The sequence below is a fragment of the Lycium barbarum genome, chromosome 6 (genome assembly GCF_019175385.1).
Source record: "Lycium barbarum isolate Lr01 chromosome 6, ASM1917538v2, whole genome shotgun sequence".
In the NCBI taxonomy this organism is placed as follows: Eukaryota; Viridiplantae; Streptophyta; class Magnoliopsida; order Solanales; family Solanaceae; genus Lycium; species Lycium barbarum.
Genome location: NC_083342.1, coordinates 127,356,123 through 127,383,829, shown reverse-complemented (window position 1 = coordinate 127,383,829; position 27,707 = coordinate 127,356,123). Strand labels below are relative to the sequence as shown.

Here is a 27,707-nt window from a genome sequence, read left to right as displayed (position 1 = left end):
CGATAAGTTATGTCTCGACGGGGAAAAAGTGGAACCGAAATGATATTGTGGTCGACAATACTTTTGCATATAATGTTGTTGTTGAGATAATGCAACAAGATGAGGATCTTGAGCCAAAATCTGTTGATGAATGTAGACAGAGAAATGATTGGCCAAAATGGAAGGACGCAATTCAAGCAGAATTGACTTCACTTGAAAAACGTGAAGTTTTCGGACCAATAGTCCGAACACCTGAAGACGTCAAGCCAGTGGGGTACAAATGGGTATTTGTGAGAAAACGAAATGAGAAAGGTGAAGTCGTAAGATATAAAGCATGACTTGTGGCACAAGGATTTTCGCAAAGGCCTGGCATTGATTATGTGGAGACATATTCTCCTGTGGTGGATGCAATTACCTTCAGGTATCTAATAAATCTGGCAGTTCGTGAAAAGCTTGATATGCAACTGATGGATGTTATCACAGCCTATTTATATGGCTCATTGGACCAAGATATTCTTATGAAAATCCCTGAAGGATTCAAAGTGCCCGAAGCATACAAAAGTTCGCAGGAAACTTGTTCAATAAAACTTCAGAAATCTTTATATGGATTGAAACAATCAGGGCGGATGTGGTACAATCGTCTTAGTGAATATTTGCTAAAGGAAGGATATAAAAATGATCCTATTTGTCCTTGTGTTTTTATAAGAAGGTATGGGTCTGAATTTGTCATAATAGTTGTGTATGTTGATGACTTGAACATCATTGGCACTCCTAAAGAGCTTTCAAAAGATATAGAGTGTTTGAAGAAAGAATTTGAAATGAAAGATCTAGGTAAGACAAAATTTTGTCTTGGCCTACAAATTGAGCATTTGACAAATGGAATATTTGTCCATCAATCAACATACACTGAAAAAGTTTTAAAGCGTTTTTACATGGATAAATCACATCCGTTGAGTACCTCGATGGTTGTGAGATCGCTTGACATAAATAAAGATCCATTTCGACCAAAGGATAATGATGAAGAGCTCATTGGTGATGAAACTCCATATCTCAGTGCAATTGGGGCATTGATGTATCTAGCCAATAATACCCGACCAGATATATGTTTTGCAGTAAGTTTATTGGCAAGATTCAGCTCCTCCCCAACAAAAAGACATTGGAATGGTGTTAAGCATATATTCAGATATCTTCAAGGAACAATTGATCTGGGATTATTTTATTCTTATGAATCCAAGTCAGATATGATCGGTTATTTAGATGCAGGATATTTATCTGACCCAAATAAAGCCCGATCTCAAACAAGCTATTTATTTACATATGGAGGTACCATGTATTGCTCAACTGAAGGGAGGATACATTAAAGGAGATAGAACAAAACATATTTCACCAAAGTTCTTTTTTACTCATGATCTTGAAAAGAAAGGTGAGATAGATGTTCAACAAATTCGCTCGATCGATAATTTGGCGGATTTGTTCACTAAAGCATTACCAACATCGACATTTGAGAAGCTAATATACAAGATTGGAATGCGTCGTCTTCTAGAATTAGAGTGATCTTTTCATCAGGGGGAGAAAATACGCGTTGCACTCTTTTTTCCTTGGTCAAGATTTTATCCCATTGGGTTTTTCTAACAAGGTTTTTAACGAGGCAGTAAATAATGCGTAACGAGGCACATATATGGACATCTAAGGGGGAGTGTTATGAAATATAGAGTATGGATGTCCACTACACAAATATAATGCCTCTTCCATTATCTTCCACCATCTTAATGGATCTTCCACCATCTTAATGGTTCTTCCATTATCTTCCACCATCTTAATGGTTCTTCCATTATCTCATATATTGAATACATATGTAGCACTATAAATAGAGGCATAAGTTTTCATATGGAATGTACTTGAACACATTTTTGGATGAATAAGAAATCTCTCCTCTCTTGTCCCTCTATTTCTATTGTTTTCATCCTTTACTATTGTTACTCTTTTAGCTTAATTTACCACACTAGTTGTATTTATTACTATGAGTTATGATTTGTTCTGAAATATTAGCATAAGTTGTATTTTATTACAATGAGGTATGACTTGTTCTGAAATATTACCATTACCACAAAAGCTTTTTGCAATATTACCAACACCACTTTCCAGATAGTGGGGTTTTCAATGGAACTGGAAAGTTAGGTCAAAACTGTTATGTATGCACTGTTTAACTTGAAATATAGGATATATACAAGGAGAAGTTCTGAATTCAAGGAATGAAGATTAATATATAAGGAGAAAAGCCCCACTTATTCTCAAGTCTCTTAGCCTCCAACGAATATTCGCCAAAGTGACAAAGGTGAGATGTGAATTAATTAAGGTATTAGGATCTAATATGTCAAATAACTCTACTTTATTTACATATCTATTGCAACTATACAAGTTATACTATTTTTCTAATTTTATTGGATTATTAGTGAATCTACGTGTATGTGCAATTGCTACATCCGTTTGTAAATATATTAACCTGAAAGTAATACGTTACTGCACGTTTCTTCTCGAACCTACCTTAGTCAAAGTTTTACATTATTCTGTTAATCATTCTTTGTCGCACATACACAAATTCAACTTCAAAAAAAAATAAAAAATCCCACCAACCTCCACCGAAAATTACCTTGCATGGAAATAGCAACAAAAAAGTAAATGTAAAAACAAAAAGATAGCGCTATGAGAATTTTTTTTTAAAAAAATTCTTAATACAAACAGCACCATGCATGGGATGCAACTCTTTGTATGCTTTTAATAATAAAGAATAGTTTTCCATTTTACTTTCTTGAAATTAAGAGGGAAAGGGTAGAGAATAATTTTCTGGAAGAGGAACTAAGTTTTCTTTTATCCCAATTTCCAAGGTAACGTAGATATTGAAATTTCTACCATAAATGCTTCGAACCCGTTTGAGTATGTCAAAAGTATATATGGATTTGAAATGCAAACTCAAGTAACATAATTCTGGAAGAATGAAAGGTCAAATCTTAAAATCTTATTTGAAATCCTCCGTTAAAATTTAAATTGCTCAATGCCTCAATTCAAATGGATTATGATAGTAGATCATGTGTAAACACAAAATCCATACATTTGAAGTTTTGAAACCACAAATGTAGCAAATAATAGTTGCAGTGCCGCTACTATAATTAGCGTATTAAGCCAATTATATTTCCATTAATGGATGTCAAATTCTTTATAATTATGTTCCATTTGAAATTATTACTATTAGATTGAGATCTTAACCTTAATCAAATCCATAAATGAATACTAGAATTGCCAGGTCATCATAATTTCTCAAACTGTATGAGATCCATCCAAAAGGTCACCTAGCTAATTGTATATGATAAACTTATCCTAGTGTATGCAAACTAATGAATAACAACCCCTAGCAGTTATGATTTCAGAGCGTCATCCAATATAAAAACTTCCTATTATTGGAATAAAAACACAAATGTTATCCTCCTCTAAATTTTAATTCCTCATAAACAAAAAAATAAATGCATCTAACTAATTGATCAGGCTGCTAGCTGTAATTACATTCCCACTCATCCTCCTCAAACAACTTTTTTTTACTGAGTTTAATTTTGATACCAGTAAAGTATATTTACACGATCAGAGTACCTACAGGTATAAGTATTGAAATGTGACCATCTCATCTAAAAGTTTAAGTTGTTAGGATGTATACTTTTAATAACTTACTAATAATATGTCTCAACACATCCCCTCACATGCGACCCTTATTTTTTTTTTTCATGGGTCTAACAAATGATTTTTTTTCTTGCTTTTTGAGTGACAATAAAACTTGAATTCAGGATCTCTTACCATGCTCTGATGCCATATTAGGTGTATGGTCATCTCCTCTAAAAAATTGAGTTGTTAGAGAGATCATATTTTTAATTAATCCCTCTGTTTCATTTTGCTTGTTATATATTTTGACTTGTCAAAACGTTCACTAGAATATTATGAAAACTTTTAAAATTAACCGCTTAAACATGTCATAATATTTTGTGTAGCTATAAAACTTTTAAAATTTGTGTTCTTAAAAATGTCATTGTATTTATGTACCATAAGAACTTCTCATTAAAAAAAATATAGGAATAAGTCATTCTCTTTTAAACGGTTTAATACCAAACAAAATGGAACTCATGGAGTACACTTAAATATATTAGGTCTCGACAACATGTAATCGGCGTCTATAATAAGGGAATTAGTAATCCGGAAAGTAGGACAGTTTACCGGCTGCAAAAAATTAATTAAAATACATTAAAGTTCAAAAATTCTTTAAATTACTACTCCTAGTATAGACAAGTTAAATTCTTTAATTTTTAAATTATTTTCCCTGCCTCATCCACCCACCCCAAGAAAAGAAACAAAAAAAGGAAAGAAAGAAACATTCCCCATTGCCCATAGCGAAATTTCTGGAAGTCGCCTGCCGTCAACCTTGCTTACTAGCTGGTCATTTCCCATTGCCTATAAATATACGCAGAGACTTAAAGCATTTTCCACCTTAAGCACCACAATAGCTATACAAAATTTACGTACTCGAAGACCATAATAGCATTATGAGTTATAATTTCCCAAGCAAACTAACCATGATAATGGTTCTTGTCATGCTAGCCATGGCAACAACCATGGTACGAGGCCAAGGGACTCGTGTTGGATTTTATTCCAGCACATGTCCTAGAGTCGAATCTATTGTTCAATCGACAGTGAAATCTCATTTTCAATCTGATCCAACGGTGGCGCCAGGATTACTGAGAATGCACTTTCATGATTGTTTTGTACAAGGTTGTGATGGTTCTATCCTCATTGATGGTTCAGACACAGAGAAAAGTGCTGGCCCAAATGGTAACTTAAGAGGATATGAAGTTATTGATGATGCTAAGAAGCAACTTGAAGACGTTTGTCCTGGAGTTGTCTCTTGTGCTGACATTCTTGCTCTTGCTGCCCGTGATTCCGTTGCCTTGGTAAATCATTATCTTCCTAATAAATCTTCTCAATCTGGATTGCTACACTATCGGTATAATTTAACATGTTATATCAGGTTACACTTTTAGTATAATTTAACATGTCGTACATATCTAGTTATCTTAACTTAGTTTCAGTTTACTGGCTAGTTTCAATCATTATGGGCAGATATGCAGATTTATCGTATTTTAGGTGATTACTTGAGAGTGTAATAATTCACTTACACATAAAAAATTGGAGCGAGCTAATATATACTAATTTTAAATTTTTGGATGTCAGACCAATGGAGCAAGCTGGGTTGTACCTATGGGACGTAAAGATGGGCGAGTTTCATCAGCATCAGATGTTATGAGTAACCTTCCAAGTCCTTTTGAATCCATTGATGAGCAGAAGCAAAAATTTGCTGAAAAGGGTCTCAACACTCAGGATTTTGTTACTCTTATTGGTAAGTGCATGCACATTACATATGTTTTCGTTACTTCTCTAAATTAATTCCTAAGCACCTGTTTGAAAACAAACAAAAAGATATAGATCTAAACAATTGAAACGATAGAGTTTTTCTTGAACAAAAGGACTAATGCATTATGTGGTTAGGGGGACACACTATTGGAACAACATCTTGCATAGTGTTTAGAGACAGGCTATATAACTTCAACGACACTGGTCGCCCTGACCCTTCCATAGATGCAAGCTTCCTTCCTCAGCTTCAAGCACAGTGCCCAGAAGATGGCGATGGCTCGAAGCGAGTGGCACTAGACGATGGCAGCGAAAAAAGATTTGACAACTCATTTTTCAAAAATCTGAAGGATAAACGTGGGATTATGTTATCAGACCAGTTGTTGTGGACCGACAATACCACCAATAATTTGGTCCGAAGGTTTTTGGGTATTAGGGGATTGCTTGGATTGACATTCAGTGTGGAGTTTGGCAAGTCCATGGTTAAAATGAGTAACATTGGTGTTAAGAGTGATTCTGATGGCGAAATTCGTAAACATTGCTCTGCTTTCAACTGATGTAGACTATATATATATGTGTGTGTTTAGGATTCTATGTACTTTGTAGTAAATTGCTATTCCAAATTGTTGTTAATGGCTGTACCAGTAAAAAAATTTACTAGAGAACTTACTTGTGCTTGGAGATGATTCTAAATGTCAAGTAGTCAAATGTATTGCTTGCTTATGCTTTGAACCAATTATGTATACCGAAGGTTGAATTAAAATGATGTTACTTTACACAGCGTTTAAGCCTCCCAATGAAGACAATATGAATCCAATTATCTGAATTGCTCTTTTTTTTTTTTTTGGTCTAACCTTATGTAGCAAATGTGCTAACTAAAATGGATTTATCAATTTCTGAAACTAAAGTATTTATTATACAACAAATTCGATTATTTGGTCGTACAAATTGACTAAACTTTTATTACAGTAAACCGATAATGTAAAAATTGTTTCAAATTACATGAACTCATTAGTGAAACAACTGTTTCAACCGCTACACAATAGCTACAAAAATGAAAAGAAAAAAAAAACTTATAGCAAAAACAAATTATACTTAGTAGGTCAAATATTTCTAGACAAAGAATGAGGACCAAATAAGTCGAGGAGGATAGTATAGCAAGGTGAAGGATAGCTTGTAAATTTGCTTTTACAAAAGCTTCTCCTGTAAATATTTTGCAAGATATTTCTAGAAAACTATCCAAAATACAAGGAAGGAGAGAAGCGTTGTTTTACTTTTTGCCCTTGGTAAAACAACAAACTTTTGTGCGACGCAAAATTTATTTTGTGAGGTAACTAGTTTAAAGTTTTAAGAAAAAAATTTGAGTTACAGCAAACACACACTATACAGTCATGGATATTGTATGTGTTAAATAATAATGTAGTATTAGTAGAATTTCATTTAAAAAAACCAAATAAGTTGGAAAGAAAAAGAGTACATTTATAATAGAAAATTAGGGTAAGTAAATAGATATTAACTATGTAAAAATTGAAAACATTCATGAAAGAGTTAATCGGCGCAATCTAGTTATTAGTTAACATAAAAATTGTGAAATTGGTAAAAATTGTTCTGCTTTCAACTGACAAAGACCATAGATGTATAGGATTTTATTAAGTAGTAAAATGCTATTCCAAATTGTTGTTAATGGTGCATTACCAATGAAAAAAAAATGTTTTGTGCACTTTTATCATTCTATTGCGGGTCTCGTGTGATACACGTACATCCCGTGCGACACACGTGCATTCCGTGCGTCGCAGGTGCATTTTGTGTCGATTAGTAAAAATCTTTTAAAAATCACACATATTCATATTATAAAGCATAAACACCGCAAAAACACGAATACTTATTCTCCCCAGCTTTCTGTTTTCTTTATAAGTTTCTCACTTTTGTTAAATGTCAACTACAAATTTTTATTTAGCTTATTATTATTTGAACAGACACTTCCAATTAATTGAATTTTGTGAATCATTCATGCAAAATAAAGTTATATATATATATATATATATATATATATATATATATATATATATATAAGTTATTAGTTGGTGCTACGATTAAATTAAAATAGGAAAAACACATATAAGAAATAAAAATATAAAAGAAGTTGCGCTCTTAGTACCTAATTAAGAGGATTATGTGGTCGAAGGAAAAATGCCAGCAATAACTTTATGGTTTGAATGTTCATGAATAGTTATATGATTTAGTAAATAATTCTAGCTTTCATAATTGTAGTGGTCTAGTAAATGTTGATGCTTACACTAATTTTGGGTTTTGAGTATTGTTGATGCAGACCAATAGAGCAAGCTGGGTTGTATCTACAGGACGTAGAGATGGTCTGGTTTTATCAGCCTCAGATGTCAGTAACATACCAAGTCCTTCTGATTCCGTCAATGATCAGAAGCAAAAATTTGCTGCTAAGGGACTCAACACTCAGGATCTTGTCACCATTGCTGGTAAGCATTACATGTTTTCATTAGTACTTCTCTAAATTACTAGTTGTTTTTTCCATGAACATTTCTGTTATAGTAAAATTCTTTTCGTACTCCCTCTTTTCTTGAACAAAAAACTTAATGCATTGTGTGGATAGAGACACAAATAATAGGAACTATAGCTTGCGGATTCTTTAGTGATAGGCTATATAAATTCAACGACATTGGTCTCCCTGACTCTTTGATAGACGCAGCCTTCCTTCCTCGGCTTCAATCATTGTGCCCAGAAGATGGCGATGTCTTTAAGCGAGTAGCACTAGACTATGGCAGTGAAAAGAGTTTCGACAACTCTTTTTTCAAAAATCTGAAGGATTGACGTGGGATTCTATTCATGTGGAGTGATAATTCCACCAATCCTTTGGTCCAAAGGTTTATGGGTAGTAGGGGATTGCTGGGACTGACATTTGCTATGGAATTTGGAAGATTTATGGTTAAAATGACCAACATTGAAATTAAATGGGGACTAAGGGTGTAATTCACAAAGTTTTCTCTGCATTCAATTGATGAAGACTATAAAATGAGCAATATTTAATAGAGTAGTGTTGGTGATAAATCTACGTGTCCAGTAGTCACACGTACTGCTAGCTTATGCTTTGAATCAATATGTATACTGGAAGTCGATCACTCAGGATGCAGAGATGGTCGGTTTCATCAGCCTCAGATGTCTGTAACCTTCCAAGTCCTTCTGATTCTGTCAATGATCAGAAGCAAAAATTTGCTGCTAAGCGACACAACACTCAAGATCTTGTCACTCTTGCTGGTAAGCATTACATGTTTTCATTAGTACTTCTCTAAATTACTAATTGTTTATCCATAACGTTTCCATTATAGTAAAAATTATTTTCGTACTCCTTTTTTTTCTTAAACAAAAGACTTAATGCATTGTGTGGGCAGGGGCGCACATAATAGGAACAACAACTTGTGGATTCTTGAGCGATAGGCTATATAAATTCAACGGCATTGGTCGCCCTCACCCTTCGATAGACACAGCCTTCCTTCCTTGGATTCAATCATTGTGCCCAGAGATAGCGATGCCTTGAAGCGAGCAGCACGAGAAGATGGCAGTGAAAAGAGTCTTGACAACTCTTTTTTCAAAGATCTGAAGGCTTGACATGGGATTCTGTTATCAGACCAATTCATGTGGAGCGATAATTCCATCAATCCTTTGGCCCAAAGGTTTATGGGTGTTAAAGGATTGCTGGGACTGACATTTGCTGTGGAACTTAGAAGATCCATGGTTAAAAAGAGCAACATTGAAGTTAAGACGGGGACTAAAGGTAAAATTCGCAAAGTTTGCTCTGCAGTCAATTGATGAAGACTATAAAATAAGCAATATTTAATAGAGTTGTGTTAGTGATAAATCTATGTGTCCAGTAGCCAAACGTACTGCTAGATTATACTTTGAATCAATATGTATACTGGAAGTTGATCACTTGGGATGCAAAGATGGTCGGTTTCATCAGCCTCAGATGTCAGTAACCTTCCAAGTCCTTCTGATTCCGTCAGATGTCAGTAACCTTCCAAGTCCTTTTGATTCCGTCAATGATCAGAAGCAAAAATTTGCTGCTAAGGGACTCAACACTCAAGATCTTGTCACCCTTGCTAGTAAGCATCACATATTTTCATTAATACTTCTCTAAATTACTAATTGTTTTTCCATGAACGTTTCCACTATAGTAAAATTCGCGCTCCCTTTTTTTCTTGAACAAAATGACCTAATGCATTGTGTGGTCAGGGGCACACACAATAGGAACAAAAACTTGTGGATTCTTTAATGACAGACTATATAAATTCAACGACACTAGTGGCCCTGACCCTTCGATAGACGCAACCTTCCTTCCTCAGCTTCAATCATTGTGCCCAGAAGACGATGATGCCTTGAAGTAAGTAGCACTAAACGATGGCAGTGAAAAGAGTTTTGAAAAATATTTTTAAAAATATTTGAAGGATCAACGTGGGATTCTGTTATCAGGTTAATTCCTGTGGAGCGATAATTCCACCAATCCTTTGGTCCAAAGGTTTTTGGGTGTTAGGGGATTGCTGGGACTAATATTTACTGTGGAATTTGGAAGGTCCATGGTTAAAATGAGCAACATTGAAGTTAAGACTGGGACTAAGGGTGAAGTTCACAAAGTTTGCTCGGCATTCAATTGATGAAGACTATTAAATGAGCAATACTTATTAGAGTAGTGTTGGTGATAAATCTACGTGTTCAGTAGTCTGTACTATTAGCTTGTGCTCTGAACAAGGGCGGCTCAATAAAATTGGTGCTCTAAAGCAAAATCTTAACAAGAGGTCTCTAGTTTATTCAATAAAATTAGCTCATGCTCGTGCATCTTGTGCACCGCATGTGCATCCCATGAAATAATCTTAGTTGGAATATGGTCAGTATGATTTCCCATGCATGAAAAGTACACATCGTTGTTTTTATCAATAGGTTTCTGGATATTGCTCGTTATAATTTTTTCATATGCTTCGAATTGTTCAAATTTATTTTAAAGTCTATGTTTATTTTTGAATTAAAAATTATACTCCCTCCGTTTCAATTTATATGAACCTTTTTGACTGGGCACGACATTTAAGAAAGAGGGAAGACTTTTGAAACGTGTGGTTCAAAATAAGCCTTGAAAACTTGTGTGGCCGTAAATCATTTATAAAGTGAATTTATTTTCAAATTAGGAAGGAGGTAATTCATTTTGGCACGGACTAAAAAGGAAATAGGTTCAAACAAATTGAAACAGAGGAAGTACTTTTTAATTTAAAATACTCATATTTTTTCCAAAAACTAATTTATAAACTTGTAATAGTGAAAATGGAGCCCCAAAAGACATTTGCTTTATCAGCGTTACCCTAAAGTCTACACTGGTTCTGAATCAATATGTATGCTGAAAGTTGATTTAAGATGATGTTAAAAATCTCTCAAATTCTAATCACTAACTGAACCAGTTCTACTCAATCTGCTACATACTAGAGCTAAGTATAAAACTTTAGGTCCCTTAATCTCTTAGCTAGATTTTGGCCTCAAACTTGCTCTGAAAGCAACATACTGGATCAATCTCAAGACTATTTCCTGGTTCCTTTGTTTGCCTTGTAACATTCTCCGATTGCGCTCTTGCCATATGGTATACAGTTGTGGATATTGTTTGTGTTTCTTGATATAATTTCTTATTTTCTGATCTTCTTGTAAATCTTCAGAATTATTTCTTGGTTGTGAAAATCAAAGGGAATGATGACCTTGAATTGTACCCAGTCTGGAATAATAAATATATCGTAGTATTTGTAAAATTTTATATAACCTAATAAGTTGGGAAGAAAAAAGATAATTTATAATAGACATAACTATGTAAACATTGAAATTATTCAGGGAAAAGCTAATCAAATCATTCATTTAACTCTCCAAAGGAGCACTCTGGTTATTAATTATAATAATTTAAATCAGGGTTAAGTTCACTTTTGATTCCTTAATTTTGATAAACTATGATATTAATCATCATGATATTTCACTAAACACATTTAAAGTTGAATCCATTAAATGTGCATGTTTTTGTTTACTAGGAATTATGTAATACATAGATTATCTTTACAACTAGTTAACTTATCCGCACTTCGCGTGGTTAGTAATTAAAAAAGTCATGCATATTTTTTTTAAAAAGAGTTATTCGAGATAAAAAATAAAAAATAATTGTACTGTCAAAAACAAAACAAAAGTAAGTATATAATATAAGAAGATCCACAAATGATTATATAAGGAAAAATACAATATAAAGATAGTATTCAGCTGAAGCAACTTTTAAGTCTTAAATTATACGTAATTCATCTACTAAATGATATTTTAAATTCCTAAATGATGTTTATCTAATTACGCAAAATTTATACTATAAAATTTCCACATGATTCGATAAATGAGAAATTAATTATGTACACGAACCTATAGCTTCAAGTTGAACCATCTTGGATAAAAAAAATAGATTGTCGTCTAAATGTCAAATGCCTTATTGGAATCTCGTAAGACTTAAGAGAATTAATAACTTAAGTTTCACATCTTTGACAACCCCTTGTCATCCATTAAGTGTGCTCCTACAACATTCACTTCGAACTTTTTTATGGTATAAATTGAAATTACCAAAAAAAAAAATACATTAAACTAAATCAACTACCTCATGCGAGATCCGACATTCGTCAGGTAAAATTTCACGTAAGAAAAGGAGTCTTACTCAAGAATAAGTGCTTTGTAGCCCGAATAAAATCCCAAGTGATATGAACTTATACAACTATATATAGAGAAAGACCATAAGATGTCATGAATTCTCATAGCACAGTGTCCTCTCCATATCAATGTTACCTGCTTTCCCGAAGAAAAGTTCTAACTACAATCAAGAAAAAAATTGGCTGTCAAGGATTTGAAGTAAATTTATACATTAAATTGCTATCTAAATGTCTTTTAAGTTTTCCATTACCGTCAACAATAATTTTGGTGATAATTAGGGTGAATTAATTTGTGATAGAATTGGATGAAATGTTTCTTGCTCACAATAACGTTCCTTCATTACTGATACTTTTATGATGAATTAATTAGGGGAGCACGACATATTCATTTGTCTTTAATTTGGAAGAAAAAAAGTAAAGAACATTTAAAATATTTTAGAGAGTTAAACGAGTGATTTTTTTATTTTTTTTATTTTTTATATAGAACATAAATGAGAAAAATTTAAGACCAATTGAAGTTGTTCATAGAATTCCCACATTAAAATTTACGTTGGATGAACGACAAGTTTTCGCTAGGGAGGAGGGGCTTCATCAAGCCATTGTGGTTAAACTATCCATCGGATCACCGGATTTGCCAACTTTAAGATCGATTTTGCCTAAGTTCCTCGGTATTAAGGGACATTGTCTTGTCGGGTTGCTTGCTCAAAGACAACTTCTTATTCGTATGGATCAATATGATGATTTTGTGGATGCATTATCAAGAGGTGTGAATTATTTCATGCACAACGGAAAAGACCATCAAATTAGGATTTTTCCATGGACTATTGGATTCAACCCTAAGGAAGAGACTTCACGTGCAACAGTATGGATTTCGTTTCCAAACCTATCGACTGATTTGTTTGCTAAGAAATATTTGCTTTGCATTGCTTCAGCGGTCAGGAAACCTATTGTTGTGGATAAGGCCACACAAGTGAGATCAAGACCTAACACGGCTATGGTTAGGGTGATCCTCGACTTATTGGACAAACATCCGGATCGTATTCGACTTCAAAATGTGGACAAAGTTACGAGCAGAATTATTGACGAGTTTCAGGAGGTCATGTATGATAATTTTCCTCAATATTGCACCCATTGTAAGCAACAAGGTCATGATGACAAAAAGTGTCGATTATTAATTGGAAATAACGTAGTGGTTCAAAAAGAAGATGTTGCGGTAATGGAGATTGAGGGAACTTCGGTTGAGAAATTGCAAGGAGATGCACGTGATTATCTAAACATTAAGAAGCAACAACAAAAGAGAGCTAACATGGGAGATATTCCAGTAGGTCAAGCAATGGTTAGGTGTTCGAAAACCTCGCTGAAAGCTCATGGGTTGGAAAGGAAGCTGCTCTAGATTTGCATCCTAATTCGAAAAGGAATGAGGGTAGTCCATTGGGTAATAGTAAATTTGAGGAAGTCTATTCTCTTAATAGCAATCAAAATCAGAATGTTTTAGTTGGAAAGGTGCAAGAGGTGGTGCAACCGGCCAAAATCAATGAGTTGGCTAGTTTTGGTGATACGGGTGTCGCGGTTGGGAATTCAACGATTTTCGAGCAGGCTATGGATTTGAAAAATGCTAGAGATGATGTTGGAAGTGAAGGCTGGATAGTGATTTCATGAAAACAATCTATTAGTCCTCAATTGTCAAAGAACTTAATGTGACAAAAGAACAAGGCATTGCCACAAGGGACATTGTGTGTCCTAACACTTTTAAGGCTCTTTCAGGTAGAGCGGAGCACCAATCTGCTTCAGGATGTTCTAAATGTCATATTGCACATCAGAAATTGGCAAACATGCTAATGTAGCAACAAGTTGCAAGTTTGGTTTGTCCCGTCCCCGTCCTGAAGCCGTTGACGGTCACATTATACACTTCATCAGTTGAGGTCCCTACTTAGTCTATGGAGATATTTGGTGAGCAACATGATGACTCTGTGCAGCAAGTATTGCCCACAAGGAATGACCAAGATATGGATAAGATTGTGGCCTCCGCTCCAGAACGTTTAAGCAATAACGTTGAAACGAAAAGTGACCAAAAAAGTGGTACGAGTGTGAAGAGTTGGGCGGACAAAGTAGATGAGGATGGGCAGGTTTCATCCCCTTCAATGCGCAGCAAGTTGAGTCCAGAAGCCCCAGCATTGTCCCAAGCCATGCAATGGTTCTTCCATCTTTAGCCGCGAGTCAACTTGTGGCTCAAATGAGTGCATCTTTGAATGTAAGTGTTCCAAATATTCAATTGACCCCTACTAATGTTCTTCATGCTTTAGTGTCACACGATATGGAAAATTTTAATGCTATGGATAATCCTACTAAAAGGAAACCTATTGGAATTGTGGCCAAGAGGTATGAGTCAGGAGCTTTAGTGGAAGATACTTTGGAAGCTTTGGATGGTGATTTAGGCTTTGACATATTTGATGAAGAAGATGAGAATGAGATATTGGATGAATGCTTTGCTAAGGTGGCTAGGGATGGAGATCTTTCACCTAGGCAACAAAGGAGCAAGTTCAAGACAAAGAAGACTCATGGAAGAAAATATAGTTGGGATGGTAAAGTGTCTAAGGAGGTTATTCTAAGGCAACTACCAATGTGGCAAAATAGAAGGAGACAAGACTAAACTACGTTAACAAGGTCCAATAGATCCAAGAAGATTTGATGAAGCATCAAGAGATTTTGAAGTTGTTGGAAGAAGAAGACAAGGTGAAGAATCAGATTTTTATCGGGCTACATCTCCTTGAAGAATTCACAATTCCAAATAAACAAGGGTTTGACTCAATATTCTTGCTTATTTTAATATTTCACTATTTAAGTATTATCAGTTGTAATATCGTCATAGAGTGTGTTATAAACTCTGTGATGATCATAGAATATTTAGTGCTCTCTTCTTCTTATTTTTTGCACGCATGATAGTTAGTAGAGGATTTTTACGCCTCAATAGGATTAGTAAGGTAAGGCTTAGCCCCCTTACTTGTACTTTTCCTTTGCATTTCGCTATTATTATATAAATAAAAATTAGCCCTAGGCACCTCGCCTGGTGGATTTGCTTAAAAAAAATGAGAAAAGTTTGGAAAAAGGCCAAAAAACAAGGAGAAAAAAAGATAAATGATTTTCTAGGCCATGAAAAGGTTTCACATCACCTGGTTTATGCCTAGCTTTACATTATATATTGATTTTGATTATAATTGGTTATGTTCCTCTTCCATCATTCACATCTTTTAGTTTATTAGATCACATGCTAATAAAGTGCACCAACAATCGTATCGGAATATTTCTCAAAATATAACTTCATAAGATATTTTCAATTATGTCTTGCTTATTATATATTTTGTTTTATATCCTCCATGCAGATAAAAATAATTACACAAAATAGCCTTATAAAATTAGGAAGCTTAGAATATCAAAATTCTGTCATCCTCCTGTTCATCTTATACAAACAGTTCTGAATTGTTTGTTACAGTTCAAATAGCACCAATTACAATTCTAGATTTAATTACTCTTTTCATCCAAATATCATACTCTTCCTAGTTTTAAAGAATTTATGACCTAATATATATCTTATATTATGAATATATAATTCTTCTTCGAGACATGATTTCGATTTTTAAATATTCAATCAAATATAAGCTGTAAATTGTAATACACATTTTTCTTTTTCTTCTTTTTTCTTTCTCACATTCATACCCTTCAAAAAATGTAATACTTCTTTGAGTAATCAAATCAATTCTCCTTTTACTTTTTATTAATCTCATGAAACATACTAAAAGTTATTTTTCTATCTTGCTTAATTCCTCTTAACATTGCTCAAATATTAATATCCCTTTCCATGTTTAAGACGAGCAAAATAAAAAATTAGTACCAACACCATATAAAAATCATTCATCAATAAATGATAGAAGAAAAGTAAATAATGTTAGGGTCCAGAGAATAACAAATATTCTTCGTTTGGGGATTAAAGTTAATACAGAGAGACAAACAACTCTACTAAATCATTTGTGTCCTAGTTCAGCACTTATGTATTTTTTTCAAGTAGTAAGCTCAAAAGATTCAGACCCAACAAACCATACTAATATTCTATGAAATTTTAAAAAGACTTCTATGAACAATAAAAAATAAAACACTTGAGTATTGTAATTTTTCATATCTGTAATTAAGTAACTTTCTTTATGAACTAAACTGCATTCTAAGAACAACAAACTAATTTACATTCTTGTGTTCTATTATGCTAACTAAAAGTTGATCCACATGTGGTAGGACATACACATACTTTGTTAAACAACATACACATATGTGATGACTTTTTTTCCGGTGCTTTCACTTTTGAAACACCCCAGTCTAAAGACATACAAAATTATTTAACCTCGCTGACAAAAATAAAAATCAGAAAAAAGAGTTAACTAAGCAAACGAAAACTTTAGATACATGAATTAAAGAGGGAAAACTATATGTTGACATAAGGTAATCAAATTCTTTAAAAAGTGAAAAACATAACGTTTTTCTTCATGTTTATGAATTGAGAAAGCAAAAAACTATATTGTTAACATAAGGTAATCAAATTCTTTAGAAAATAGAAAAAGAAAGAAAAAGGAAAATCGAAATCATTTTCTAAACATACATTTGATTTCCTATAATTGACCAATAAAAAAAAAAATCTACTATATAAAGATACATGAAGCCAGAGGCGGATGGAGCTCTGTAACTTGGGGTTCAATTGAACCCCAAATTTTCAACGCGGGGTATAAATTTATGTGTAAAAATTTACTAAAATTACAATAAATAGTAGATATGAACCCATAAGTTTAGAAATATAATGGTTTAGTGCTAAAAATTTAAGATGTTGAACCCCTAAAATTTAAATCCTAGATCTGCCTCTGCATGAAGCACCAAGCAAACATAAAAGAAAACCTAAAATTTCAATAACATAAACATGGAAGAAAACGTAGACATATCAAAAACAGAAAACTGAAGAAAACTTACTTCAAAGGTACATATTAATTTACATGGCTCAAAATATGCATATTTATTTGGATGGAAATACTATCTTAATAGGTGTGATTTTAAGGTGCCATAAATTTACAAATTAAATAATTGGAGGTTATGAATATAAAAGGCTTGGGAGTTATGAATATTATCAATACTAATTAAAAGTAGAATTTATGAAGATAAAGTGGTGTGAGTTAAGGAGATGACATTTTAAAATAAAATAATTGAAAAAATAAGGGGAAAATTTCAAAAAAAGGAGAAAAAAGATAAATAGGATCCTTGGCCATAGAGAGGTGTCACATCACCTTGTCTATGCCTAACTTTATATTATATATAGATTACATTAGTCTTAAATATGGAACAACAATACGAAATTTTACATAACATATGAGTAATTAAATTGGTTAACAGTAAATAGTTCATCAAATTTATGAAGATTTACAGGATCAAAAGTGCTTTAACTAATGGGAAAATAACACTGTATGTCAATTATGACAAAATATTTACCCGGTTTAGCCCATATTTATTTTATTACCCGCTATAGCCAATTTTCACTCTTCAGTTTTTTCCTTCCTCTGCCATCTCCGGCAAGCTCCAAGCCCGACCAACTCCTCCACCACGAGCCACCACTATACGACATATAAACACCCCTTATACTTATGTATAAACCCCTCTTATGTATAAACACCTCTTGTATAAGTTTGTACAATACTGTATACTAGTCTTATACATTATTATACACTTTTATAAAAGGTTTATACATTGTTTACAGTAGGTGTATAAAGTTGTATACCGTCAAAAAGTGGCTAACTGGGTGTAATTTTAAAATATGGCTATGCAAATGTAATTTTGTATGCTGGATTGTACATTATTAAAATTTCTCCTTAATTAATTGAAGATTAAATTTTCTAAAACAGACATTACAAGGCCATAATTAGAGTTTATCCATATTTTAAAGACTAAAAGTGCAAATTTCCCTTTAAATTATAGTATGATAAATTGACGAGCTTGATCTAAGCTACTACTCCCAATTAATTATCATATATATATATATATATATATATATATATATATATATATATATATATATAAAAGCAAGCCATAGGCCCGCTGATGTGGCACGCCTCAAAAGCTTAGAAAGACATTTATCTTTTTTGTCATTTTTTTGCCTTTTACTATATTTTTAAAATTAACATATTAAATTTACATCCTTTCGTAACTAATGAACCGTTGCCTATACTTACATAATGGAAAGGCATATAATGAAACGGTTACCTGTCTGAAACTAATTGTGGTCACTAAAATTTGAACAGGTGCCCTGAACGTCTCTTTCCCTGCCAAAATAGAATGGACACTTTAGGTTTTAATCCAAACATCACATGATTTGTTTACTCCTCTTAGTTTGACCCTTCATTACCCCATGCACTCTCCCCTTCTCAACAAATTTACAGTTTTTACTGTTCCATTTTCATTCTTTGTTTTTGTATATTACTTGGTTCTGAAATATTCATGTGATACTGAATATTTTTCCACCAAGTTAAGTACTTTTACCTTTTAAAATTTTGAGATAATTTACAGGGTTCAACTTCAGATTTTGGATACCCAAGGTAAATGCACAAATAAACGCTCTACTTTTAGTCTTAGTCCAATTATTCGACGTTCATTAACATGTTGTAGGCTTTAGTGAAAAGATTATTTAGAATTCAATTTATGAACAAGTAACTTTCTCTTGCAAACCGAAAGTATTTTCTGAAAGTTCAACTTCAAATTTTGGATCCCCAAGATAAATTCACAATGATCATTTCTACTTTTAATGTTACTTCAATGATTTGGCGTTCATTTTTATGTTGTAGGCTTTAGAGAAAAGGTTATCTATACTTCAGTTTATCAACAAGTAACTTTCGATTGCAAACAGAAAAGTCTTCTATGAAGGTTTAACTTCATATTTCTATTACCCTAGGCAAATGCACAAAGATCCGCTCTACTTTTAGTCTTAGTCCAATGATTTCATTTTCATGTTGTAGGCTTTAGCGAAAAGTTTATCTAGAATTGAGTTTATAAATGAGTAACTTTCTCTTGCAAATTGAAATGCAGTTTGTGAAGGCCATAGACTACACAGAGGCTAGAGGTCATCCATCTTAAAAGTTGAGCCAAGAAATACAAATATTCAATTAGCCAATGAAAAGGTAATTAACGAGGCATTAATCTATATATGCACTGAAAGTTTGTTGATGTGTCTAAGTTGACATGTAATGTGATAATTCAAGAAAATTGCATGCTACAGCAGGCTATATGATATTTATAGAGCAATTTTTTTACACTATATGATCACGCCAATTTAAAAATCTACTAAAAGAAGTCGAAACATCACTTTTTACATCACTAACTTCAATAATATTTTGGTTTAGAGCAAAAAAATCATTTGTTGAGAATTATTTGAATTCTTAGTTCTTTTTAGATGGTAAGTTTGGTGATTTTTTCAACCACCAACAATGTTGTAGTTTGTTTGGTAATTTGAGGTGTTAAGATTTTTGCTTGTGTTGGTAGATGATTAAAAACTCATCCATTATTTTAGAACGGATTCAATGTGTGAATGTATGAATTTAGACGAGACCTCATAACCTTTATTTTTAAAAAGGATTCAGTGTAAGAATCTAAAAGAATACATATATACTCGCATCTTAGTCTGAGAAAAAAAGAAAATAAAATTGTTAGATTAGATGGTAATTATTTTCTTATTTTAAGGTTTTAAAGGAAATTAATTTATGTTCCTTCTCTTCTCAATACAATTTGTTAACTAATGCTTTTATAATTTTAAAAAGTTCTATAGCATGTGATCAATTGTTAGATAATAATCATTCTTTTTTACTTTTAGAATTTTAATGATACTATTACTTTTTGTTGATGCGCTTAACTTAAATTTATTATTAACTGTCATTTTATAATTTTCAAATGTTATGCGGACGCTTACGAATTTTTCTTCCTTTAATTTATGTCATCATATCTAAGGTAACAATAACATGCTTTTATAAAAACATGCTTTGGATGGGCTACAACCGATAATACTTTTAATTTTTTCCATGTAATAAGTAATTTTGATTTTTTAATTGTTAATAGTTCTTGGAATTTATTAATAGATAAAACTTAAATATACTTCATTGATAATGTATAATAAACTATATTCCCTCCGTCTCAATTTATGTGAACTCATTTGATTAGGTATGAAATTTAAAAAAGAAGAGAAGACTTTTACACTTGTGGTGTTAAATGAGTCATATATATTTGGTGTGGCTATAAATAATTGTATAAGAGTATATTGTTTCTATACATATAAAAGGATCATTTCTTTTGGCACGGACTAATAAAGAAATAGGTCCACATAAATCAAAACAGACATAGTACGTTATACAAAAGTATGCAAATAATATGAATTTGCTCAAAAAATATGATGGTATCCAACCAAATGAGCAATTGTTTATTTGGTCTTTTCTTATTTTTGAGGAATGTTATTTGATTGCAGAAAAGCTTTGGCAAGATTTGTTGGCTCCCACATAATTCAAGATAATTTAAGCTGAGAAGTTCACATTTTCCTTGGTATTATTTCTATATTCAAACAACTTCGAGGAGTTTTCGGTATCAAAATCACATATTCTTTTTGTTAACCACATTACCATGTCTCATGAAAGTGTTTGTATGAAAGATGCATATATCAACTGCAAGCTTTAATTAAGTCATTTATTCTAAGGTCATTTTCTTCTATAATATTAAGAGGGCAAGAGATTTTATTCCTGCCTAGAATAATAGTTTTTTCCTAAACTTATAAATTGAAAATTTGGGCCTCCAATAGTGCAAAATGATTAACTCCATAAATTCTTAAATGGTGGTTTTTACTCATAGTCCTATCTCTTTTTCTATCAGAATTATAATAATATTGAAGATGCATTTTCTAAATTAAAGATAGAGCTCTGTTTTAGGAGAGTAAATCACGAATATTTACTATATGCAATCTATTTGTTTTTTTTTTCTTAGTACTCTGCCTTCCTCTTTTTTTTTTTTTTCCTTCCTTTTAAATTTTGTTATTAGCCAAAGAACTGAACTAATGCTACGATTACTGGAAGGGTGAAGATACTCGAAAGAAGATTGTGCCTAGCAATTTTCTTGCAAGATAGTTATTAACTTAGTTTTTGTCAAAATTCTTCTAAATCGTTTATGGTGTGACTTATTTAAACTTACATTAATTTTAACGGATAATAATTCAGAAAACTTTAACACCATGAACTTGAAAAAAAAATGAGTATATTGTATGCATATTAACAATTCTATACTTTTCGTGTACAAAAAGAGAGCGAAAACGATGATTAATTATTTCATGAAATATCAATCAACATTGAGAAGATAATTATATTACTAAATAAATGTGGCGCTTCAAAAAAAGATATGTAAATGGCAAAATTGATCGAACATCAAGACTTTTTAATTATTCATTATATATATTAACAGTTCTTACATATTAACAATTCTTAAAATATGTAATAATGCCAATCATCCAAATTTTGTTGAGATGTTCTTAATATCTTTTGTTTTACCGAAATTTATCTTAAGCTTATTGAGGTAACAACTGGGGTAGTTGCACTTGCATAGCATTGGTCACATTAATAAGATTGTTCTAACTTCCTTCAGTTCTCTGTGTCAGAGCAACGTTGTTAGTTCCGCCTCCACTCCATTCTTGTCCTTCAAATCTTGAACACTCAGCCAAATATTCACCTTAAAGCCTAAAACACACTTCTTTACAAGTTACAAGAACCCTTTTTTACAAGTCTTTTTATTTTTATCAATGGCTTCTATGGCTTTATCTCAATCTATCTTCTCTACTCTTAGTTCTCAAAGATTTGAGAATGTTTCCTTCCCTTTGCCAAGCTCAATGCTCAAACAATCTGTTAGTGTCTCCAGATCTCATTCATTGTCGACCCATTTCAAGAAAACCCGGAGTAGTTTCATCATCAATTGTGCTAGTCCAGAAAATGATACCAACACTGAAACCCCAATTGAATTGAGTATGTATTAGTGCATTTGATTTGCTTCTTTGCTGTTATGGCTTTTTTTTTTAGATCCTTTTAATGTTTGGAATCTTGATTTGTTTATAGGTTACCCGGCATTTCCTACTGTGATGGATATCAATCAGATTCGCGAGATTTTGCCCCATCGGTATGCATTTTGCTATCTTTTGATAAACATTTGTGTAATTGTTTCTTTAATGGCTTAAAAAGTCAAAGTTTTAGTATTGGAATGAAATGGACGCGAATTGCGCCAACTAGTTTAGGATTGAGGCATAGTTGATTGAATTTTTTTATATTTCTTTCAGTAATCTGATGGGATTATTGATGAGGGCTGTATTTTTTTTTTTTTTTCAGTTTTCCGTTTCTTCTAGTGGATAGAGTGATTGAATACAATCCGGGAGTGTCAGTTGTGGCTATCAAGAATGTGACCATCAATGATAACTTCTTTCCTGGGCATTTTCCTGAGAGGCCAATCATGCCTGGTGTCCTCATGGTTGAGGTATGCGTATGACTCGTCTTTTATTCCGTGAAACAGACTGAATTTGCATTTGCGTTAGTTAAAGGTTCTACCTTTTTGGTTTCTTATTGGATGTAGCATAGAATAGAATCCTCCTTTCAAAACTATAAAATTGGATTAATTTAGTTTCTTATCACCTACTTTAGATTTTTATGTCAATGCTGATATTAATAACTGATGATTGTTCTGAACTTTTCCATATAGCATGATGGTTCTTGTTCTTTCAAGAATTACTCTTATTGTGGCTTGGTTTTCAATATTTCTTCGAAAAGTGCGTCTATTCAGTTATGAAGTACATGAGATAATTGACTTGTCTTGGAAACTTGTCCAACAACTGATTACTAGTGTTCCGCACTTAAGATAATAAGCAAATCTTTGGATAAATCTATTCAGAAAGTGGGGCTAACTGGCTGAATTGGACTTAGAGTTTTTGACATATTCATTAAATCGGATTTTTCTTTGATCGCTTAGGTATCCACTTAAAGATTTTTTATCATTTCAGAATTCTCTTCTTCCTGAAGTAATTAGCTATTTTCTCCACTTGGTTTTCTTGTCCAAGTAAAATTGTGTGAGCCAGAAGATACAACAATAACATACCCAGTATAATCCCACAAGTGGGGTCTGGGGGGTAGAGTGTACGCAGACCTTACCCCTACCTTGGGAGCCAGAAGATAACTAAGTTAATCCTCAATTTAATAGGAAATTGAAAGCCAATAGGATTTTATGCCCTGCTGAGGGAAGTTTCTGCTTACAAATAATGAATTTTTAACTGAATTTTCACTATGACCAAATAGTTCTTAGTAAGGATCTCCTGTCATTTTTGTGAGATTGGAACTTGAGTGAAATGCTATTTACAATAGTAGACTTTTAAGGCAAGCTTTAAAACACCACATACTATGTCTAATCAGAAAACAAAAACATGACATATTATGTCCTTCGCCTTAACCTTTTGCTCATTTCCCTTTTTCTTTCTTGTCTTTCGATTGTGATCATGCAGAGCACACCTATCTTTAGGTCACAACAGATTTGAAAAAACCAAACTCTTACCATAGTTCAAAATTAAATCATATAGTAGTGTAACCACACCAATCTTTATCTCAAATTTGAAAAAGACAAGGTATTTGTGATGTCCATAACAGAGTGCTTAAGAGCCACGTGCACTGATTCATTATATCTTCCAGGGTGTCAGTTTTAGGCCGAACTCATTGTCAATTGTCGTCCCCAGGACATGCAGAAGTGGGATTTAGGGCTGAGGATATTTCAAGTTTATAAACACACACACATATATATATATAGAGAGAGAGAGAGATGGATAAAACTTGCGGGACTGTTACTTATAGCTCGCCCAGAAACTAAAGGAATGGGGAAAGAGTTGCAACAAAGAGTCAATGATAAGAGATCTTCAGGCTTGACAAATACTGAGATCACATTGCAGTAGTTTACAAATGATAGGTCATGGTCTTTTGTATAAGAATGGTGATTGGAAGTACATTATAATAGAAACTTAATGAAGTTCAAGAAGATTTTGAACAATATCAGTTCATTGCTCGAAAAAGAGTCCCTGTTAATACTTTTCAAGTGATGGCTCTTTTTGATAAGTAGTAAAAAAGTATATATGGCTCAGACATTTGTTTGGCATATATTTAATATTGTGTGCTTCGGCGGGTTATCAGAAAATATCTGTTTTTGTGTGGTTCGTGATATTGGCCATTTGAAACCTTTAGAATTCCTTGTCATAAGCATAGCTTCCAATTTGGCCTTTTGTAAAACATTTGTGATTATTGAGAGAAAATAGCGGTTGACTGATACATATTTCCTCCATGGGTTATTATTATATGTTACCCTTCCTGGATGGTGATTCATAAACGTAATGTTGTCCAAGCATGGAAGATATCACTGCTAATGTGGAGATAGTTTTCGAGTTTTAATACTTACCATAAAATTCTAAGCTATGTTCTACAATGTAATGCCTGCTTCCGAAGATTTGTTAAACAATGAAAATTGTGTGCCTGCCATTTTGGTGGGAAAACTAATTGTTACATGGACCCAAGATTCCTCCTTTGACAACTATTATGATCTATCCTTTTTGGAAGTCTTCTTTACTGGAGCTTCTGGACCTGATGCCATTATAACAGGGAAGATTATGTGTAATAATGCTAGCACTATACCGGCTATTCTGAATTTTTTACACTCTTTTTCCTCTTGTCAAATGCTTTTAACTTGTTTTCAGATTTGTTTCTAACACGTCAGTCTATCCCAGATCCTAGTGTATTAGATTATCAGGATTCAGGTATACTAAATACAGGCAGAACTACAAGTGTAAATCTTTCTTTTTTGAAAGGAAGTTCTAGAATGACAGAATATTATAACAATTTTCACGAGGAAAGGGAGGGAAGCTAGGGATGTGTAGGTAGGAAAAGTTGTAGTTGCAGAATCATGCAACATTGGGTGCAAAGCTGGTCACCCGTTTTCTTCTTCTTTTAAGTTATTTAGATGAAGAAATTGTCTAAATTTTTAATTCTGTGGTATCTTACCTTTGTGCTGTAAGATTTTAATTTTATCAAACTCTTATGGGTGTCTATTTCTGTCAATGCAGGCAATGGCCCAAGTTGGTGGCTTGGTCATGCTACAACCTGAAGTTGGAGGGTCCAAACAGAACTTCTTCTTTGCTGGAATAGACAAAGCAAGGTTCAGGAAGCCGGTGGTGGCTGGAGATACTTTGGTAATGAGAATGACACTAACCAAGCTGCAAAAACGGTTTGGAATAGCAAAGATGGAAGGAAAGGCATATGTAGGAGGGGAAGTGGTCTGCGAGGGTGAATTCTTGATGGCTACAGGCAGTGAGTAATGCTCTCAAGCTATTACTAGTAAACTTTCTGGCACCTAGATCAGTTTTTTTGGGTCCATCTGCCCCCATTAATGTTAAAACTAGGGAATCTCATAAACTTCTTTTTTGTCTAAAGAATAGTTGGAATAGTTGCAATCTATGACCTGCTGGTTTCTTCCTTGCTAAAGCTGAACCAAATGGTATGTTACATTCAGGATGAATGTCAACTTTCTGTATCTGTGACAAGGGTCCCTTTGTCCTTGCGTGCATTGATATGACAATCCTGACTTTGATTGTATGATTTTCTTAATCTTATAACCCAGGAGGCAGAAAATCACCGACAATTCTGCCATCCTGGTTGAATTATTTAGTTGGTGAAGGTTTGTGCAGCATTTTGTTAAATTTACATTTGTGACTGCAAATTATACTCATTCTTGAACTAGGTTCTTCAGTTTAAGTCATGATTCTTGAACACTTAATTGGAACCTCTACTACCATATTGCTGCCTCTGCATTGTTACAATTAATATACTGTCCCACTTGGGCCAGAGCATACAGATTTTGTAAGAGATAACTATCTCAAGAGAAGAACTTGGATACTCTCAAGGTGAAAAAGCTTAAGTGACAAATCCAAGCTTTGGTTTCTTCTTTCTACATCCAACGACTCTTTACAGTGAAATGTTTAACATGAAATTCCTTACAAACCAAGAGCTCCAAGGGGTGTCTTCCCTTGTCCGGCCTCAAAATAGAAAATTAACATGGCTAACATAGCAAGTCTAGCATGCTTGATCTCAGCAACCTTTAGTCTCTCAAGCTTCTCTGTGTCAGGGATGTACACTCCATTGTTAAGTGTACCAGCCAATGCCAAAGGATCGAAGAATTTGCCACCAGGGTAACCCTGTTCACCAGTGAAGTTGGCAAAGTTCTCAGCAGTTTTTGACCATGGAGTAGCCCATTCTATAGACTGAGAGTCTTGGTCGAAGAAGTCGACCCACCTTTTGCTCTCAACCCAACCCATGAGGAGAAGCTGAGTGCCAAGAAGTGAGCCAAAGGAGAAAGGTGCAATAGCACCAGGGTCAGCACCAGCCTCAAACCATGGAATGCCACTCCATGCTTGACCAACAAAGATCCCCAATACTGCAGCCATTGCCCATCTGCCATGAATGAGCTCAGCTTCTCTGTACCACTTCAAGAATGCTGGGTCCTTGCCAAGACCAAGTGGGTCAAAACCGTAGTCACCAGGGAGCCTGCAGGTACAAATATGATGTTAAGCCTTTGCAAAAGAATGAAACCGGAAAAGGAGAGAGGCAAGGAGCAGAGACGGATATTGAGCAGGCTCTACAAGTTCGGTTGAACTTAGTGTTTTCCTTTTGGACCATATACAGTCAAGCCTCTTTATAACAACATCGTTTGATCCGATATTTTTTTGTTGTTATATCAAAATGTTGTTATAGAGAACATATAATATAACATAACATGAAAGGTCAGTTCCACAGAAAACATGGGTATTATAGTAAAATATTGTTATAAAGGATGAATGTTATAAAGAGGTCTGACTACATATCCAGAATGCACATTCTAAATCCTAGATTCGTCTCCAATGGAACGGGTTCAAGGATAGGAGATATAAAGTAAACTTACGAGCCATCGAGCCACTCGGGGTCAATCAAATTGCCACCACCTTTAACAGCAGGAATCCAAGATTTCTTGGGAGCAGCAGCAGCAGCTGCCACAATGGACCTCTTGGGAGTGGCAGCACCACCAACTCTGGCGGCAACTGGAGCACCTAACAAGGCCTGACTTTTCTTGCCACCGGTCAAGAAAGAGGAGCTCAAGCCATTGAGCACTGCAGCAGATGTGGTGGTCATGTTTATCTTGTATGTGGTAAGCTGCAATGCAAAGTTGTGGATGGTTGTTTCTTCTTTGAATATTGAAGTGAGATTCTTAGTTATATGGTCATGAGATCAAAAGGGGACCTTGGAAGGAGCCAAGTAGGATAAATGAAATCTGCAGATGAAATCTATGATCTCTAGTGGATAGATTTCGGACCAATAAGATGTTGAGCTCCATCTCTGTCTCCCTTATTTGTAAGTTGTAACCATCCACGTGGACACTCAGTACATGCCTCTTATATGG

General features: G+C 33.7%; 4 protein-coding genes and 3 pseudogenes across 4 annotated transcripts; 6 read left to right on the top strand and 1 right to left on the bottom strand.

The window, feature by feature from the left end:
* Positions 1-4,444: 4,444 nt before the first annotated feature.
* On the top strand, positions 4,445-6,169 carry LOC132600178 (peroxidase N1-like). Its single transcript, XM_060313271.1, has 3 exons — positions 4,445-4,967; positions 5,248-5,413; positions 5,563-6,169. Exons 1-3 carry the CDS (start codon positions 4,563-4,565, stop codon positions 5,979-5,981), a joined length of 990 nt encoding a protein of 329 aa, XP_060169254.1. The 5' UTR covers positions 4,445-4,562; the 3' UTR covers positions 5,982-6,169.
* A 646-nt stretch (positions 6,170-6,815) lies between these two features.
* LOC132644622 (cationic peroxidase 2-like) lies at positions 6,816-8,456 on the top strand (annotated as a pseudogene).
* A 13-nt stretch (positions 8,457-8,469) lies between these two features.
* Positions 8,470-9,264, top strand: LOC132644621 (cationic peroxidase 2-like; annotated as a pseudogene).
* A 52-nt stretch (positions 9,265-9,316) lies between these two features.
* LOC132644620 (peroxidase N1-like) lies at positions 9,317-10,106 on the top strand (annotated as a pseudogene).
* Positions 10,107-12,882: 2,776 nt separating this feature from the next.
* LOC132644618 (uncharacterized) lies at positions 12,883-13,817 on the top strand. Its single transcript, XM_060361221.1, has 2 exons — positions 12,883-13,494; positions 13,539-13,817. Exons 1-2 carry the CDS (start codon positions 12,883-12,885, stop codon positions 13,815-13,817), a joined length of 891 nt encoding a protein of 296 aa, XP_060217204.1.
* A 7,986-nt stretch (positions 13,818-21,803) lies between these two features.
* LOC132598774 (uncharacterized) lies at positions 21,804-25,978 on the top strand. The gene is made up of 4 exons (XM_060311848.1): positions 21,804-22,225; positions 22,316-22,376; positions 22,583-22,727; positions 25,342-25,978. The coding sequence occupies exons 1-4, from the start codon at positions 22,006-22,008 to the stop codon at positions 25,591-25,593; spliced, it is 678 nt and encodes a 225-aa protein (XP_060167831.1). The 5' UTR covers positions 21,804-22,005; the 3' UTR covers positions 25,594-25,978.
* A 215-nt stretch (positions 25,979-26,193) lies between these two features.
* Positions 26,194-27,513, bottom strand: LOC132598772 (chlorophyll a-b binding protein CP24 10A, chloroplastic). The gene is made up of 2 exons (XM_060311846.1): positions 27,213-27,513; positions 26,194-26,818 (listed from the first exon to the last, which is right to left on the bottom strand). Exons 1-2 carry the CDS (start codon positions 27,437-27,439, stop codon positions 26,269-26,271), a joined length of 777 nt encoding a protein of 258 aa, XP_060167829.1. The 5' UTR covers positions 27,440-27,513; the 3' UTR covers positions 26,194-26,268.
* Between the last annotated feature and the right edge of the window lie 194 nt (positions 27,514-27,707).